Raw genomic sequence first — 16410 nt, 5'->3', positions numbered from 1 at the left:
CAACAGGGAAACTAGTACCCCCTGGCGAACGGAGCCCAACGTCAGAGGGGGGTTTAGGGGGCTCAGCTATTCCGGTAAAACAGTCCTCGAAATTGGTGGGGACTCGACCTTTGGTGGAAGTTGGTATGGGGGGCATGAAGGTTTCTTGCTTGATTGACACCGGGTCAATGGTAACCACCATTCCAGAAAGTTTTTTTAGACAACACTTCCAGCCTGGGGTTGGTGGTAAGTTGCAGGAGTGTAATTGGTTGCAGCTTCGAGCTGCCAATGGATTAGAGATCCCATACCTAGGCTATATGGAACTTGATATGCTGATTTTAGGTAAGACTCTTTCTGGAATGGGGGTTTTAGTAGTAAAGGACCCCGCTGGCCCGCTGGCTAGTAGTCAAACTCTTCAGGCGCCGGGTTTGCTGGGGATGAATGTGATCAGTGAGTGCTACGATGAACTTTTCCGCCAACATGGGTCTGCTCTGTTTACTTCTGGTCCAGCTCGGGGGGCTAGTGAGGCATGGAAGGAAGCTTTATTAACATGTCAGAAACTTGACGGTTTGCCTTCTTCAGGATATTTGGGCAAGGTGAGGTCTAAAGGCCGGGCTGCGGTTTGCATCCCTGCGGGGTCCATACAAACAGTTACTGCTACTTGTACTAAGGTATTTGGTCAGGCTCTCCGTCATGTACTGTATGAACCAAACTGTGGGAAAATGCCCGATGGTCTATTAGCCTCTAGGTCTTTCGTGACTATCGATAATGGAGAAGTTTCTGTGCCTATTGTAAATGTGGAAACCAGGGATATCTGGCTTCCCCGCAGAGTGGTTCTGGGTGCATTATTTATGGCTCAGGTACAGCCAGCCAGTGGCCACATGGTGGTGTTCGGAGAGGAAACTAATGCCCAGTGTACAGTGCAAGTTCAGTCCGTCCAGACTCCAAAGGACATTCTTGACCTGTCTGATATCTCTTGGTCTAATCTCAGTCCTGCACAAGAACAGAGCAGTAAGGCCCTCCTTCAGCAGTATAGCTCCGTCTTCTCTTGTAGGGATGGAGATTTGGGTTGCACCAATCTCATAGAGCATGAAATACCTTTGCTGGAGGACGCACCCGTACGGCAGCGATATCGCCGCCTCCCTCCCTCACAGTATGAAGTGGTCAAGACACACATTGGAGAGCTGCTGGATCAGGGAGTAGTGCAGGTGAGCTGTAGCCCCTATGCCTCCCCTATTGTCGTGGTACAGAAGAAAGATGGCACCATTCGCCTCTGTGTAGACTATAGGCAACTTAATTCTAGGACCAGGAAGGATGCTTTTCCCCTCCCTCGTATAGAAGAATCATTGGACGCTTTGGCCGGGGCCACCATGTTTTCAACACTTGACATGGCCAGTGGGTATAACCAGGTGCCTATGGCAGACAAAGACAAGGCCAAGACCGCATTCTGTACACCATTTGGTCTTTTTGAGTTTAACAGGATGCCCTTTGGTCTGTGCAACGCACCGAGTACGTTTCAGCGCTTGATGGAGCGCATTTTTGGGGATGAGCGGTTCCAATCTTTGCTACTTTATCTCGACGATATTGTCGTCTTTTCTTCTGATTTTGGGAGTCATCTGCAGCGGTTAGAGGTGGTTTTGGCCCGACTAAAGCAATACAATCTGAAGTTAAAGTTGAAGAAATGTCGCTTCTTCCAGTCTGAAGTTAAGTATCTGGGGCACGTGATTTCAGCCGCTGGGGTTATGACAGACCCGGACAAGATCCAGACGGTGGTAGAGTGGAAGCAACCCACCACTTTGACTGAACTTCGCTCATTTCTTGGCTTTGCCTCATACTATAGGCGGTTTGTAGAGGGTTTTGCCAAGGCGGCAGCTCCCCTGCATAAGTTGGTTGGGGTTCTTCAGAGTCAACGTACACCCAGGGGAGGGAACTCCCTCAACGAACACTGGGATAGTGTCTGTGAACAAGCTTTCCAAGAGTTGAAACGAAAATTAGTGGCTTCTCCAGTGTTGGGGTATGCCGACTTCGGCAAGCCATTTTCTGTTGAGATTGATGCTAGCCATGCAGGTCTGGGAGCAGTTCTGTCACAAGATCATGGAGAAGGGAGAAGGCCAGTTGCATTTGCCAGTCGGGGTCTTTCCATAACGGAACGTAATATGTCCAATTATAGCTCCATGAAACTGGAATTGCTTGCCTTGAAATGGGCGGTCACAGAGAAGTTCCGAGAATACTTGTTGGGTGCCAGGTTTACAGTCTATACGGACAACAACCCCCTTAGCTATTTACAGACTGCCAAGCTTGGGGCGGTTGAGCAGCGCTGGGCCTCTCAATTAGCATTATTCAATTTTGACATCAAGTACCGCCCAGGGGCCATGAACCGTAATGCAGATGCACTCTCCCGGCTGCCTTGTCCTGCATCCCCCAAGGAAATGGCAGCAGTTGCCCCAGGCATTTCGGGCCCATTGTCCATGGGTCCGTTGGCTAGAAGTCAGGTACTAGAAGCCCCTTGTTTTCTTATTGATGCTCTTCCAGTACGGGAAAGGGCTGATTTACAGACTCTACAGGAGGCCGATCCTGTTATAGGATCCTTTCTACATTTTTGGCGGAGGGGGCAATTACCAACTGCTATGGAACGGAAGGAAGTTTCCGCCGATGTCCTAGAGCTGGTTCGACAGTGGCAAAGGCTTGGAGATCGTGATGGAGTTTTATATCGACATGTGCAGCCACCAGAGGGGGGCCGACCTTCATGGCAATTAGTGTTACCCCGTTCCCTGCGCAATGAAGTACTTGTAGCCCTACATGACGACCAAGGCCATCAAGGATGTGAGCGGACTACAAGTTTGGTGAGGCAACGGTGCTATTGGCCGAACATGAGGAAGGACATTGAGAAGTGGTGTCAGGAGTGTGAGCGTTGCTCCTTAGCCAAAGCGGTTCAGCCCAAAGTACGAACTTTCCCAGGCAACCTGTTGGCTTCTCGACCATTGGAGGTGGTGGCCATTGACTTCACGATCCTAGAACGAGCAAGTGACGGGAGAGAGAATGTACTAGTCGTAACCGATGTCTTTTCAAAATTTACTCAGGCATATCCCACCACAGATCAGAAAGCAAGTACAGTGGCTCGCATACTTACGGAAAAGTGGTTTTATGTCTATGGTGCCCCCCAGCGGTTACATTCTGATCAGGGCCGGAACTTTGAGGGGGACCTCTTGCGAAGCTTATGCAGACTGTATGGGGTTGAGAAAAGCCGCACCACACCCTATCGACCACAAGGAAATGGGCAGTGCGAGAGATTCAATCGCACCTTGCATGACCTACTACGAACTCTTCCTCCAGAGAAGAAGCGAAAATGGCCACAACACTTGCCCCATGTGCTGTTCGCGTATAACACCACTGTGCACTCCTCCACAGGTTACAGTCCTTTTGAGTTGATGTTTGGACAAAAACCACATCTTCCAGTTGATGCATTGCTGGGAACTCATCCAGAAGGTCAGCTTGAGGTCCCTGTGGAGGACTGGATTACAAGACACCAGGAACATCTTCGGTCAGCCTATGAGTTGGCAGGCCGCCATCTGCAAGAGGCAGCGGCCCAAAGAGTACAGCAACAGCCCAAGGGAAATGTTGACCTCCTGCCGCCAGGTACAATAGTGTACAAGAAGAACCATGTGTTGGGTAGGCATAAAATTCAAGATGTGTGGGACGCTAAGAAGTATGTGATAGTGAAGTGCCTAGATGATGTGGGACGGGTGTACACAATTACACCTGTTGAGGGTGAGGGCAGGAGGCATAATATTCATCGGACAGAACTACGAGTGGCTCCAGGGCCAACACCTCAGGTGGTCCTTGGCGAAGGAGAGGAACGGGTCCCTTGCCCAGGGAGTAGGACCGAGGCACAGGATGATCAGGATGAAGAGGATGACTGGAGTGGCCCAGTAGTGGTAGTGGCACCTCGTGATGCAGACCTAAGAGTGCAACCTGCGACTGTAAGGCCCCCAGCACCATCATCTGAACCTGGGGAAGCAAGAGAGGAGCGCAGTTCCGCTCCAGCCGCTAGACCAACAGCTGAGTTGACCCCAGTTTCCTGTGCTCCCCCAGCCACCGTTGGCCCCGTCCGTCGGACTGGCAGAGCAACGGCTGGACTCCACTCTAACCCGCACCACCTTCCTCGGGCTTTTGCGGCCCAAGGTAATGGGCAGGTGGGGGCTGCAGTTCACCTTCAGGTAGATACTATTCAAGCCTATTTTAGACCATGGTGTTAGACTAGTTGCCGCCGGGACGGCGACTTCTTAAGTGGGGGTGGATGTAGCCTGTGGGACTTAGTCCCAGTGGGGAAGGAAATGGAGGGGCACTAGGACCCAGCAGGAAGCATCAGCGTTTTGGTAATCACGTAATGTGGATATAAGGAGCTCCCTCGATACCCGTGAGGTGCCGCCATTGTGGAAACGTGTGCTCGGAACGCGAACGGAGTTTGGAGTTGCCGACTTTGCCGGGTTCGTGGGTTGATCGCTTGTACGCAGGAGAAACGGTATGTGAATGCTTTGGGTGTGTGTGTCGGTGTAAATAGTAGTGCAGATGCCTGTGTATTGACTCAATGGGCTGGCTTGTTCATTTATAGCTGGATGCAGTACGGAGAGTTTGGGCTGCTGACACAGTCATTGATATTGGGGGAGAAGATTGGAAGTGCAGGTAATTATGCTGTTTTGTGGCAAAGTTGGATACGGCCTGAAGAAGGGGACTGAATTCTGTTAAGGAGTGACTCGGTACGGTCCTGTTTTAACTGCTGGGTTCGTTTACATATATTAATTATTTCTAATATTTTTGTTTAGTTGTCCGGGGAGGCTGCAGAGGAGTGGAGACGCGCCTGTGGTGCAGCCGCTGTTTTTTTCCCACCTTGATTTGTGTTTGTGGTGTGTAGTACAACACCTACAACGAACTCTACAGATTTTTACTTTATATTGGGCATTATTGTCGATGTAAATTAGTCATAGTTCTGCATTGCCAGTTAGGTGAGCTCTATCTGCTTTGTATTTTATTTTTAATGACCAGCTGTAATTGTTGTATTTTAACAGCCCCTTTTTATGTAAGACTCTATAGCTGGGTCCCTTTTTTTGGGTTGTCTGGTGGTTGGCAGTTCACTTTAGCCCAGGGTTGTGTGCTGTGCTTGGGGTGTTTGAAACAGTTTACGTTTGAAAGTCTGGGGAGTGGCATTGCGCACTTGGGTGTGTGTCCAAATTGGAGGACGCAGCTAATGGTTGCAGTGATTATTTTCTTGTACCTGGGCTATGCGTAGCCGCCACCCACGGGACCCATTTGAGGCTGTACCTAGTGTTACTATCTTAGAGTCTTTTAACCTTGGGGTTGTGATGTCATCGCTCCTTCTTTTACATTTATTATAATAAAAGTGTTATCGTACCTACAGCTGTGTGATCACTGTATGGGGATCATCACGGGGAACCATTACGATTGGATGGGGCTTTTCCCCCCCCTTTTATAATTCGGGAGTGGCGTAGTTTACATTCGTTTGGGTTACATCGGCTACAAAAAGATTGTTCACGAGTCTCAAATCACGAGTCCAAGTCGAGTCGCAAGTCTTTTGAATGCAAGTCTAAGTCGAGTCTGAAGTCACTGTATATGCGACTTAAGTGCGACTCGAGTCCGAGTCCCAAACTCGAGTCCCCATCTCTGGTATGCAGTCCATCAGCACTGAAAAATTGGAGGTAGCAACATAGCAACAGTAACAATAACATCTTGTCCTGTCACTATTTTTATTAGCCCCTGTTCAGTGGCACAAAAATTGTTTCTTACAAGGACTGACATATTTGTCCCAGCTTTTGTAGCTTTTATTCATACGACCATACTGAACGCTGTACACAGTGGAGTAGTAATTAGCAGAGCCTTCGTGGGCTAGGTAACTAGGCTTAGCGACGGTTGTTCTTTAACAAAATCAGCACGTCATGACAGCAGCCTGTGGCAATTTCACGACCCCTCGTGTATGTGCATGTGTGAATACTGCCATGCGTGAATGGGGCCTGATATGCAGAGAGAGAGAGAGAGAGAGAGAGAGAGAGGAGAGAGAGAGAGCGAGAGAGAGAGAGAGAGAGAGAGAGAGAGAGAGAGAATAAGCAAGAGGTAAAGAGAGAATATGGAGCTGGAATGGGAAGGTACATAAATCATATATCTACAAGCTGAGCAGTAACAGCAGGACGAGGGGGGAGGGGTGAGAAGGCCAGGACAGTTTCTGTCAGCTTTCATCACCTGTGCAGTTTCCACACAAGATCTGGTGGATGGATTTTGCCATTAGTCTTACTCGGAAATATAATATCACCTGACATTACCAAGGAAACAGCCAGTGATCTGGGCAAGAATGTCCTGAGCCCTGGCTACAGAAATGACTCGCGGCACGGATCGCATCTGTTTTCACAGCACCAACCAACAAACCGTCGACAGTGCAGGCCCTAAAGAATGCACACAGTGACACAAATGGACGGGCTTCCTGCTTGAGTGTTCCATAATAGAAAAAGTAATAAAATTTCAGAAGCCGTAAAGATGTAATTACATCACTACCGAGTGCTTTAACCTCACCTGATTAAATCCAGCGATGAGAAGAAAAACTTGAAGTGAACCTTATATGAGGCAGCTGTTGCAGATTAAAGTGAAAGAAAAGAGGCATTCCCAGGGCAGTGCTTACACCCAGTGTGTGTGTGTGTGTGTGTGTGTGTGTGTGTGTGTGTGTGTGTGTGTGTGTGTATGTCTGTGAGTGTGTGTGTGTGTGTGTGTATGTGTGTGTATGTGTGTGTATGTGTGTGTATGTGTGTGTGTGTGTATGTGTGTGTGTGTGTGTGTATGTCTGTGTGTGTGTGTGTGTATGTGTGTGTATGTGTGTGTATGTGTGTGTATGTGTGTGTGTGTGTGTATGTGTTGTGTGTGTATGTGTGTGTTGTGTGTAGATGTCTGTGTGTGTGTGTGTGTGTGTGTGTGTGTGTGAGTGTGTGTATGTGGTGTGTGTGTGTGTGTGTGTGTGTGTGTATGTGTGTGTATGTGGTGTATGTGTGTGTATGTGTGTGTATGTGTGTGTATGTGTGTGTATGTGTGTGTGTGTGTGTGTGTGGTGTGTGTGTGTGTGTGTTGTGTGTGTGTGTGTGTGTGTTTACTTTCTCAAGCCACCATCACCCTTAACTTCCTCATTAGGTTTCTGGACTCTGTAATGCTATAAAAATAAATAATTAAGTACAAAGAAACTGAAATGAATAAAACACACATCAACAGGAAGGTTTTTTCATGGTCGTTTCATAAACTGCGTGTACAGTGATTAATTTTGTTTCATTCTGTGCCCAAATTGTTTGTTTGACCAGTCTCTGTTATGGTTTGTCACAGTACAGGTGAACGAGGGATGTGCTTTGTCCAAAAGAATACCATGAAAGATGAATTATTGCAATTTTCTGTTAGCATTTAGAACAAAGTGACTGACTGACACTTGTGAGAATAAAAACTTGAAGAAAGTCTCTTGCCCTGAGTGATGTCAAAAGGGTTCTCTTCCTTGATTTATCAACATGTGTCTCGTGTGTGTGTGTGTGTGTGTGTGTGTGTAATGTGAGGGTCTGTCTGTGTGTGTTGATGTGCACGTGTGTGTGTGTGTGTGTGTGTGTGTGTGTGTGTGTGTGTGTGTGATAATGACACTGGGATGGTACTGGTTAACTGATGTAAGCCTAAAGACAGGACATGACCACGTCGTTTTGCCACAACGTCCAACCTTTACCAGTATTCTGTTAAAATTTACATGACTATACTGTGACTGCCACCTGAAATTTCATTTTCCACTCATGCCTCGAAATCAAAATTCTTGGGGTGCAACAGAGTGCTAAAAAGAGAGTTATTCTGAAATTTCCTATATGACAATGGGCCCTGACAGGTCTTTAACCGTGTGAAGACTGCACATGCAGATGCATTGATTACATTCAGTCCGCCCACCCTGTCTTCAGCCCTTCAATTAAACCTGCATAAATCTCATCTCCAGCCTCGAAAATACAAATTTAACATAAAACAAGCGCTGTACCATAAACGGCAGTGAAGGAAGGAAGCGTGTGCTTGCTGAGTGGAACGGTAATGGAAGCGTAGCAACAGAGCCTCCGCCACTCTTGATTTAATTGCTGTCGACAGCTCGGCTAGTCAAGGACAAAGTGGCGGCTCCGGCTAGCGCACGCGGACGGTGTTGGTAGGACGCGGGACCTGCAGGACGCTCCGTGTGAGCGCAAACGTGACGCTGCACTCTCAGCATTAATAGACATGGGTCAATATGAACCTCTCTCCGCGCTGACTCACGCCTAATGCCACTTCACTTCACACGCACCCTTTGTGTCCTTAATCCCCCCCCCCCCCCTCTCTCTCTCTCTCTCTCTCTCTCTCACAGGTGACAATCACCGGGGAACGACAGCTCTGTGGCAGACCCTCTGCCCTCTTTTCCTGTCCAGGAGGGTGGAAGGGCATGCTAGCAGGTGTCGGCGGTCACCTCTACACTCACCTTTTCACAGCGCCTGACTAAACCTCAGACTCAGCTCATACACACATGTACACACTGACACACACAAACACACACCTACGCACACACTCATGCATACGGCCACAAGCAGCACACACACAGTCTCGGCTCGCGCACAAAATTCACAGATTCGACTCCTTTGAGAAGAAAGCAGGCAGTCTAAATCCACAGGGCGATATTCATGAATTTTGTTTCTGCATCACCAAAGTTCTAGCCAGTCATGTCATAAACAGAGCCATGCCTAGCATTTGAGCGGTGATGTATGACAAAAAAAGAGAGAGAGAGAGAGAGAGAGATTAACAGACCTTTAACTTTTGTGTTTATGACTCTCATAGGACTCAAATTTGACACTAACTGCAAAGGTTAAAAACATTAGATGCCTTCGCAGCATCAATGTAATGTTTATAAGAGAAAGCAGTGTTTTATTTTACAGCCCCAAAGCAAGCAGCCTTAATGGGATGCGTCATCAAATGTAGAACTTGACAAAATGACATTTTAATGTAAGACAGTTAACCTCATGAAATGGTCTCCAGCGTCCTGTCAGTCAGCAATATCTGCACCGCACCTGAAGGGCCGCGAGGCCTCGTCTCGCTACAGGTCCGTCAAGCTTAGGCAGTCTTGACAGAATATGAAAATATGAAAGTTTTGCATGGCTTCACTTTTGGGCAGCCACACTGCAGCACAATGCAACTCTCCCAGAGCAACTGTGATACCTGACAAAACAGCAAAAAAAGAACAAAAATACACTCTGCAGAACAAACCAGGTGTTGGACTGCACTGGAGGTTTCCAGACATCAGACACCTGACGTCCAAGAAGGTTCAGAACATTCGATTCATTTTCAATTTGGTCTCGATTAAAACTAGTAAAAATATATATATAAATTATTTCTATATCATCTTGCATTAACATGCAAAACTTTTACCACCATGGTCCCACCAAGGAACTTCTCCAAAAACAAGCCCATGAGGTTTTCACTGGCAGCCAGAACCTGAACAGTTTAGCATCTCCCTGACAGGAGCAAGTGAGTTTTAATTAGTCACATAAGTCTGGAGTAGTGTTTCCCATTGCTGATCTGCGATAGCTTTACACTGGTTTCATGGTGGTTTTTACATCATGTTTCTCTGTTTAACACTGTCTAACACTGAGTGTTCTTCCTTAGTTGCAGGTCTGGTTTCACTCTGGAAACACTGCCAACCTGTGTAAGTATGGGCCATGAGAGAGTTTGCATTCTTACCAAAGCAAACCATACTACACCTCGTAATCTTACCCAGAGCACCCCACACAACTGAAATGATATGGGTTCTTCATCTGCCCTTAAATTCAAAATCAGCTTTCACATTACTAATGTGATGTTTAAATTTTAACACAAACCAAACTCTAATTTAGCACTATTAGTGTGAAAGTCCTCTTAGTTCTTTCCCCAAAACAACATGTCCTGGTCCACCAACTAATTAAAACACCTTTCAAAACAGGAGTGAGCACTGAGACAGCATTCTACTTCAAGCTACTCCAAGACCAGGACTTAGAAACAACGATCGACCGAGAGAAAGAGAGAGAGAGATAGAGAGAGAGAGAGAGAGAGAGAGAGGGAGGGGGGAGAGAGAGAGAGAGAGAGAGAGAGAGAGAGGGAGAGAGAGAGAGGGAGAGAGAGAGAGAGAGAGAGAGAGAGAGAGGGAGAGAGAGAGAGAGAGAGAGAGAGAGAGAGAGAGGAGGGAGAGAGAGAGATTGACAGAAACAGCGCTAGGTTTGCTGGACATTCACTACTATGAGCTCTTCCTTTCTCCCTTTGGTTGTGTTTTTAGCTCTCTGTGACAGTATTACATATTATAAATTCTATATTTTATCTCCTATTTTTTACTAGTTTTTATATTATTATTTGTGTAAATATTTGTGTCAATATTTTGTGTTCAACTCTTGTTTGTATACTCTATTGTAAGGCATCTTGAATTGGGTTTCCTGGCCTTCCTGCCAGTCCTTGTAGCCAATAGTAGTCTGCAGATGCCAGACTGGGAAATGGGGCCACAAACGGGCACGAAGCAACAAAAGAAGAGCCAGGTGGCAGGTGTGGTAGTAAGTGTGTGTGTGTGTGTGTGTGTGTGTGTGTGTGTGTAAAACACCTATGTGTTTTAAATGAGGATTGATTCCTCAGTGCTGGTGGGGTTTTGAGATGCACCTGCAACTAGACTCTATTGGAGTCTCCAGCAGCATGGCCACACACCACCATACACCACACATGGAGAAACACACACATACACATAATATAATAATATAATAAAACACTATACTAATACTAAACACATGTGATAAAAGTAATAAACTATACTAATACTAAACACTATACTAATACTAAACACATCAGATAATAAGCTTCCCAGTCAAATCACCGGCTAATATTTTAGATCAAGATGGGGGAAATAAAGCATTCTTTTATCAAATTCAAAATCACCTCAGGTGTGTGTATGACATCCCTGTGTGTGTGTATGTGTCTCAGAGCCATGCTAGCGGTGGACTGCTACTGTGTCCAGACTGCAGGAAAGCTCTAACACTGGAGAACAGCAAAAATGAGCTCCCATTAGAATCGACCCGTCTCGGTTCATTCACGCTACACCAAATGTGTGATGCTAGTCATATTAGCAAAGTTTTATATTAGTGTAAATATACAAAAGTTTACGAGCTGAGTCGAGCCGCACCACTTACTCCACCTTAGGCTCCACCTACTATCGGTCACCCAGCCTCTAAACGCCCAGCCAGTCAGTTTGAAACGCAACCCTCTGACCCTGCATGCTCTGAACATGCCTGGAATCAAAGGCCCCATGACCCCCTGCCCATCTGGGGTTTATTCACATTGGACTCTGCAGGTCTCCAGGTCGCATCTCAGCAGAGGAGAGACCACAAGGAGACGTGAACCTTTCAGAACACTATTTGACTTTCAGTACAACGTACAGAGCTCTGTACAAACAGGGTAAGTGCTCTGTTTACAGTTCACTACATGGTGACTATTGCATTTCCTCTCTAGATAGCATTTGACCTAATCTACAAGCATTTGGCTCTATAATGATAAATGGGTGGTAAATGGCTCAATGGCTGATAGTATTGTCATACAACATTATCAGAATGAGTGTGAAGGATGAGAGTAATAAGGCCGTTTGGCATCCAGTAGCTTTCAAGTGTCACATTGTCAAGTGTTGCAATGATATGCTGTTAATTCAACATCCACTGACCGCTGCAATAAATCAGACCGTCATCATGACCTTCAAAGGAGCATCAGACAAAGTAAAATCCATTTGCTGATAATACAAGATAAATGTATTGAGTTGTCACGATCACCCTTTCCATACTGCAGTCATGGCATTAGACAATACAACTACATCTGGAAACAATTACAAAAATGTTGGCAATTATAACAGATTTTATAATGACTTAACCTTACAGCAATCCTTTTGTATTTTAATATTCCAGAATATTATTTACAGACCACATCTACGATCATTGTGCAATTTGTTGTGCCTGCTTCCAGCCTGTGTTATGAAAGGCTTTTGTTCCTATTATATGGATGTACAAGTGACCCTGCAGTGCCACATACATTTAATAGGACGGTTTTTATAATGTCATTTGTAAAATCTAATTGAAATAAATTTTTATTGTAAATAAAGGCAATAACATGTAAGCATATTACAGCTTCGTTTTGTGACATTTCGTTGCTTGCTTGGTGGTATTTATATTTCACATAGAGTATTTTGTTTAAACCTTTTCCTGACTCTCTCTCTGGGGATTTAAGCAAATATTGATGCCTGACAAAACAACAGATAGTGTATCGTGTGTATGTGTTTGTGTGGCTGGTCATGTGACATGGACAGAGAGAGAAATCAACTGCTAGACCTAAACAGTGAAAGCAGGTCAACTTTAGCAAATCAGTGTCTTCAGTTTATACCTTCCTACTAGGAATCAAAGTGGCTGCAGAGATTTGAGAGAGATTTGATTTCATATTTACTTACACAAGCAAATCAAATTGATCAGACTGGTTTCTCCTTTATATCACTGACCATGACATTAAAATGATGATAAAGCTTTCTTCACTTTTACAAGGTATGTATGGTATTTCTCATTTTGCAGAGATTCCATACATGACTTGCAAATGACCAGAACACCACCCTGTTTTGAGATCATGCACAACATTCTCAATACTATCTGGTCACAGTCTGAGTCATGATTAAATGGCACACACTGACAAGAAGCAGAAAATAGACTGTAGAACGTCAATGGAGCATGAATGTTCATTCAGTTCATCTCCTTACTAAGCAACAGAAATGCTTGGGTGGACTGATTCTTCTAAATCAAATCTGAGCAAAAGCTTGACATATCGGTGGGATCATCCCTAAATGTATATGTTCTGTTACATCTGACAGACATTGTTTTGATTTGATTTAATTGAAACGTGTTGGTTATAATCATTATAAGGATATTGCTGTATACCACAAGCATAAGACGTCTTTTTAGAATATTGTTCAAATATATGTAAAATAATGTCAATTATAAGTAAATCAAGTTATATATAAAGTTCATAATTCACCTTCATTAGAAAGACCAATCTTCGGTGTTTAAGAACACAACGTCTTGGCTGGCTGGCTGCAATAATGGTCTGAATTTAGAAAAAGTCAACAGTTTCACAACAAATTCTTAAAAGACTAATAAATAAAAGATCATTTTGTCATGTTTGGCAGTACAGTGCTAACATGGTGACAGCATTGGGCTCTGAAATAAACAAGTGTTAAAGTGACCTCAAAGATTCAATGACCGTTCAAATACACAAACAATATTCAACGGATGGCTTTGGATGTTTCAGAATGCATTTAGGCCAAACTGAGCTGAAATGTTCACTTCTTTACTGAAAGCTCATTGTGTTGTAAGATTAAGCATCTGCAACTCTGTGCAAAATAGTAAACCCGGTCCCAGTTTATCAGAGCTGGTTAGTTTAATGTTATATTACCTTCTTCAGAGACTGGAAACAGGCAATAGTTTAAAAAAGAAAAAGGGAATGAAAATAAGCCAAAATAAGATACCAATATTTTAGTGAAAGAATACAAATGACCTTCACTAATGATACTTATACAATATTCTGTACATTCTGCCTGCTTTTGATAAAATACAGGTAAAATTATAAATCGTATCACATCAGGCTCAATTTGTAATTATTGGAACTCTTAAGGCATCCACACTGAAGGTCGTTCAGAAAATCCCAACACACAGAAAATCCAACACATTGACTGCATACGGGGTGCTTTGTTACTTGTTATTTGAAAAATATTTTTAAAAATAGATCAATTCTGACATGCGGTGTTACGATAGATACAAAGAGACCTCTTGAAGGAGATCTCCAAAAGGACCTGTGTGGGCCATCAGTTAATCTCCACCCTTTAAACTGTGGCTGTGACACACGATGGCCGTTAATCCCGGACTGCACATTAGTTTTTCCACATGATCCCCGTGTCCGTCCTTCTCCCAGCCGTGCCTCCTCTTTGTCTTTGTACCCTCTGTAGCGTAGATCTCCTAGGAGACTGTGATACACCTCAACCTCATCATGAACCCACTCACTGAGAGAGGAGGCACATCTCTCATGTATCATCTCCAGTACAGAAAACAGGGCTTTGGTACTTTCAGATAGTAGCAGATTAGTCTCTGATGAAGCTACACCTCAAAATTCAGATAAAGCCAGTCAGAGTAGAAACATCAACGACTATACAGCTTCTAACAAGTAAAAATAAGCTTGGGAAAAGGCATTATATATTTTATATTGCACCATACTGAGTACATCATGCTTATCCTTCATTTTAGAAACACCTCCCATGTTTTCCTTTAGGGTCTGTAGTTTATTGGTTCCCTCACACAAAATATAGGCTATTAGCCCTAGTGAAGCGCTTCAGCTCTTCACCAATGGCCAGTTTCCGACCTCTGAACGAGTGTTGAATGGATACTTTGGGTGACAGGTCACTCACAAGCCAGCAGTAATGCTGATGTAAATACAATGATACCATGTCTGATACACTCGTAGAGACATAATGCCTGCCACCATCCCACTGCTAAGTCACTGTCCCTGCCATCCATATATTATACGCTGAGCAGTGGCCCTGGGAACAGTGATGAATTGATCAGTGATTAACACGCAGGATTTGCATACCAACTGATGATAACCTATAATTACTGTATGCCTTTAAATTGCACCTTTAAGATCCAACAGTGAATGACTTGGTCGACTTTTCGAGATAGGCGTTTCTAATAAAGAGGGGGGTGAATGCATGTTTGCATGAAAATATGAAATAAAAAGGTGTATTTTTAGTGACGTACTTTCTCGTAGACTTTCTCTAACGACTTCTAAATATTTTTATTTGAGACGTAGACTGGAATAAATGCATAAAATATTATACGTTTATTTATTTATTTATTTTTGTCAGCGCCACAAGGAAAGAGAATCAATGTGTTAAAGACTGTGAAAACGTTCCGAAATAATAAAACACTTATGCTAGAAGTATATTACAGCGCCAAGGACAATCAGATCAAGGAAATTCAACGTGTGCTGGTTTTATATTGCTCACGGTACGATGCCTACGTGATAGTTTGTCTCCATAAGTAATTTAGCTCCAAGCAATAAAATAGTTCACGTTCAGCTAATAGTGGCTGCTGGGTACCAGCACTAAATAAATAAGGATTATATTGTTAAAATGAAGATGAAATGTCGGCTTACTAAGAATGTACGTTAAGAATGAAACGTGAAGGTTGTTTTATACTCACTCGGCTTTCCTGGCGAGTCCAACCGAGCGGCGGAGGGATGTGGGAGTCTGCGGAACCAGCGATTTGCAGCAGGGGCTCCTCTTGTCTTCCTCCGCCGAATCTGGGCTCGACTGGCTCGTTTTGGGGGACGGCGGGGACGTGGGGACCAGCTGAAGGTGCTGCGGGTGATGGACCGGCGGCGGAGGCTGTGGGGGATGCTGCGGCGGCTGGCAGGGATGCTGCGGAGGCTGGCCTGGAGATGCGGCTTTGCCTGCGGCTGGGTGAGGATGCTGGTGGACCTGAGGGCTGCCGGCCGGCGCTGGTGGTGGGTGGTGGTGGTGATGGTGGTGGTACTGGTGCGGCTCTCTCAGCCGACGGTTTTCGCCGATCAGATCTTCAACCTTCCTTTCGAGCTCGTCGATCCTCTGTCGCTGCGTCTGTATCAGGCTCTGCTGGTTCTGCACGATGGTTGTCAGTTCTTTTAGGTATAGCACCGCCTTCATAGGGTTATCCAGCAAACTCTCCATCACTACGATTTCAAGCGCTCGATAGCGGTAGCCTCAGCCTGGCGACTCAAGGAGGAACCTTGGGTGTCTTGCGTTGGGGAGGAGGATGGTGTGAGCGGTTCGCCGAGATGCCTTCTCGCCCTGGTCCCTCCGAGAGTCCCTGCTGACGCTGTGAGGAGGATGCGGGAGACGGAGCTGGTGAGGAGGAGCCACATCACAGGACGCTGGAGGAGGAGCCGTAGTAGGACCATGATGATGTCAGTTCTGTGGCCAACAACAGAAGAGCGTGTTTTGCTCTTAAAAGTTAACCGCATCCCTTCCCTTTTTATTAGCGCTAATCTTTCAACGTGGTCCCATCACGTCTTCGTGTTTTTAAACAGGTTCATTTATAAAACAATTCGGGGATTTGAGTAAAATATTCATAAGGTGAACACTCGAACACTCAGGGCTGAACATATCGGTGTATTTGGGAATTTGCCTGAAATGCCATAAGTTTCTACTCCTAAATATCCTTAAACAACTATAGCCTATGTCGGCACGGAAATGGGTCCAAGCGTAAGAAATTGGGTTCGTCGACTGGACAAACACAAATTGCATGCATGTTTTGCAGTTTAGGAAGGGCGGTA

The 16410-nt window shown here is 45.1% G+C and overlaps 1 protein-coding gene across 3 annotated transcripts in view; it reads right to left on the bottom strand.

Annotated features, from left to right (window-relative positions):
- iqsec3a (IQ motif and Sec7 domain ArfGEF 3a) overlaps positions 1-15998 on the bottom strand; it is a 97163-nt gene extending 81165 nt beyond the window's left edge. The window contains exon 1 of one of the 3 annotated variants that reach the window (XM_077004721.1): positions 15300-15998. In XM_077004721.1, the coding sequence (XP_076860836.1) occupies positions 15300-15805 (506 nt within the window). In that variant the 5' untranslated portion in view covers positions 15806-15998. The remainder of the gene's footprint in view (positions 1-15299) is intronic. The other 2 variants (XM_077004722.1, XM_077004723.1) reach the window with 2 other exon arrangements.
- Between the last annotated feature and the right edge of the window lie 412 nt (positions 15999-16410).

This window comes from Brachyhypopomus gauderio, chromosome 5 (genome assembly GCF_052324685.1).
Source record: "Brachyhypopomus gauderio isolate BG-103 chromosome 5, BGAUD_0.2, whole genome shotgun sequence".
In the NCBI taxonomy this organism is placed as follows: domain Eukaryota; kingdom Metazoa; phylum Chordata; class Actinopteri; order Gymnotiformes; family Hypopomidae; genus Brachyhypopomus; species Brachyhypopomus gauderio.
This window is presented reverse-complemented; position numbering and strand designations above follow the sequence as displayed.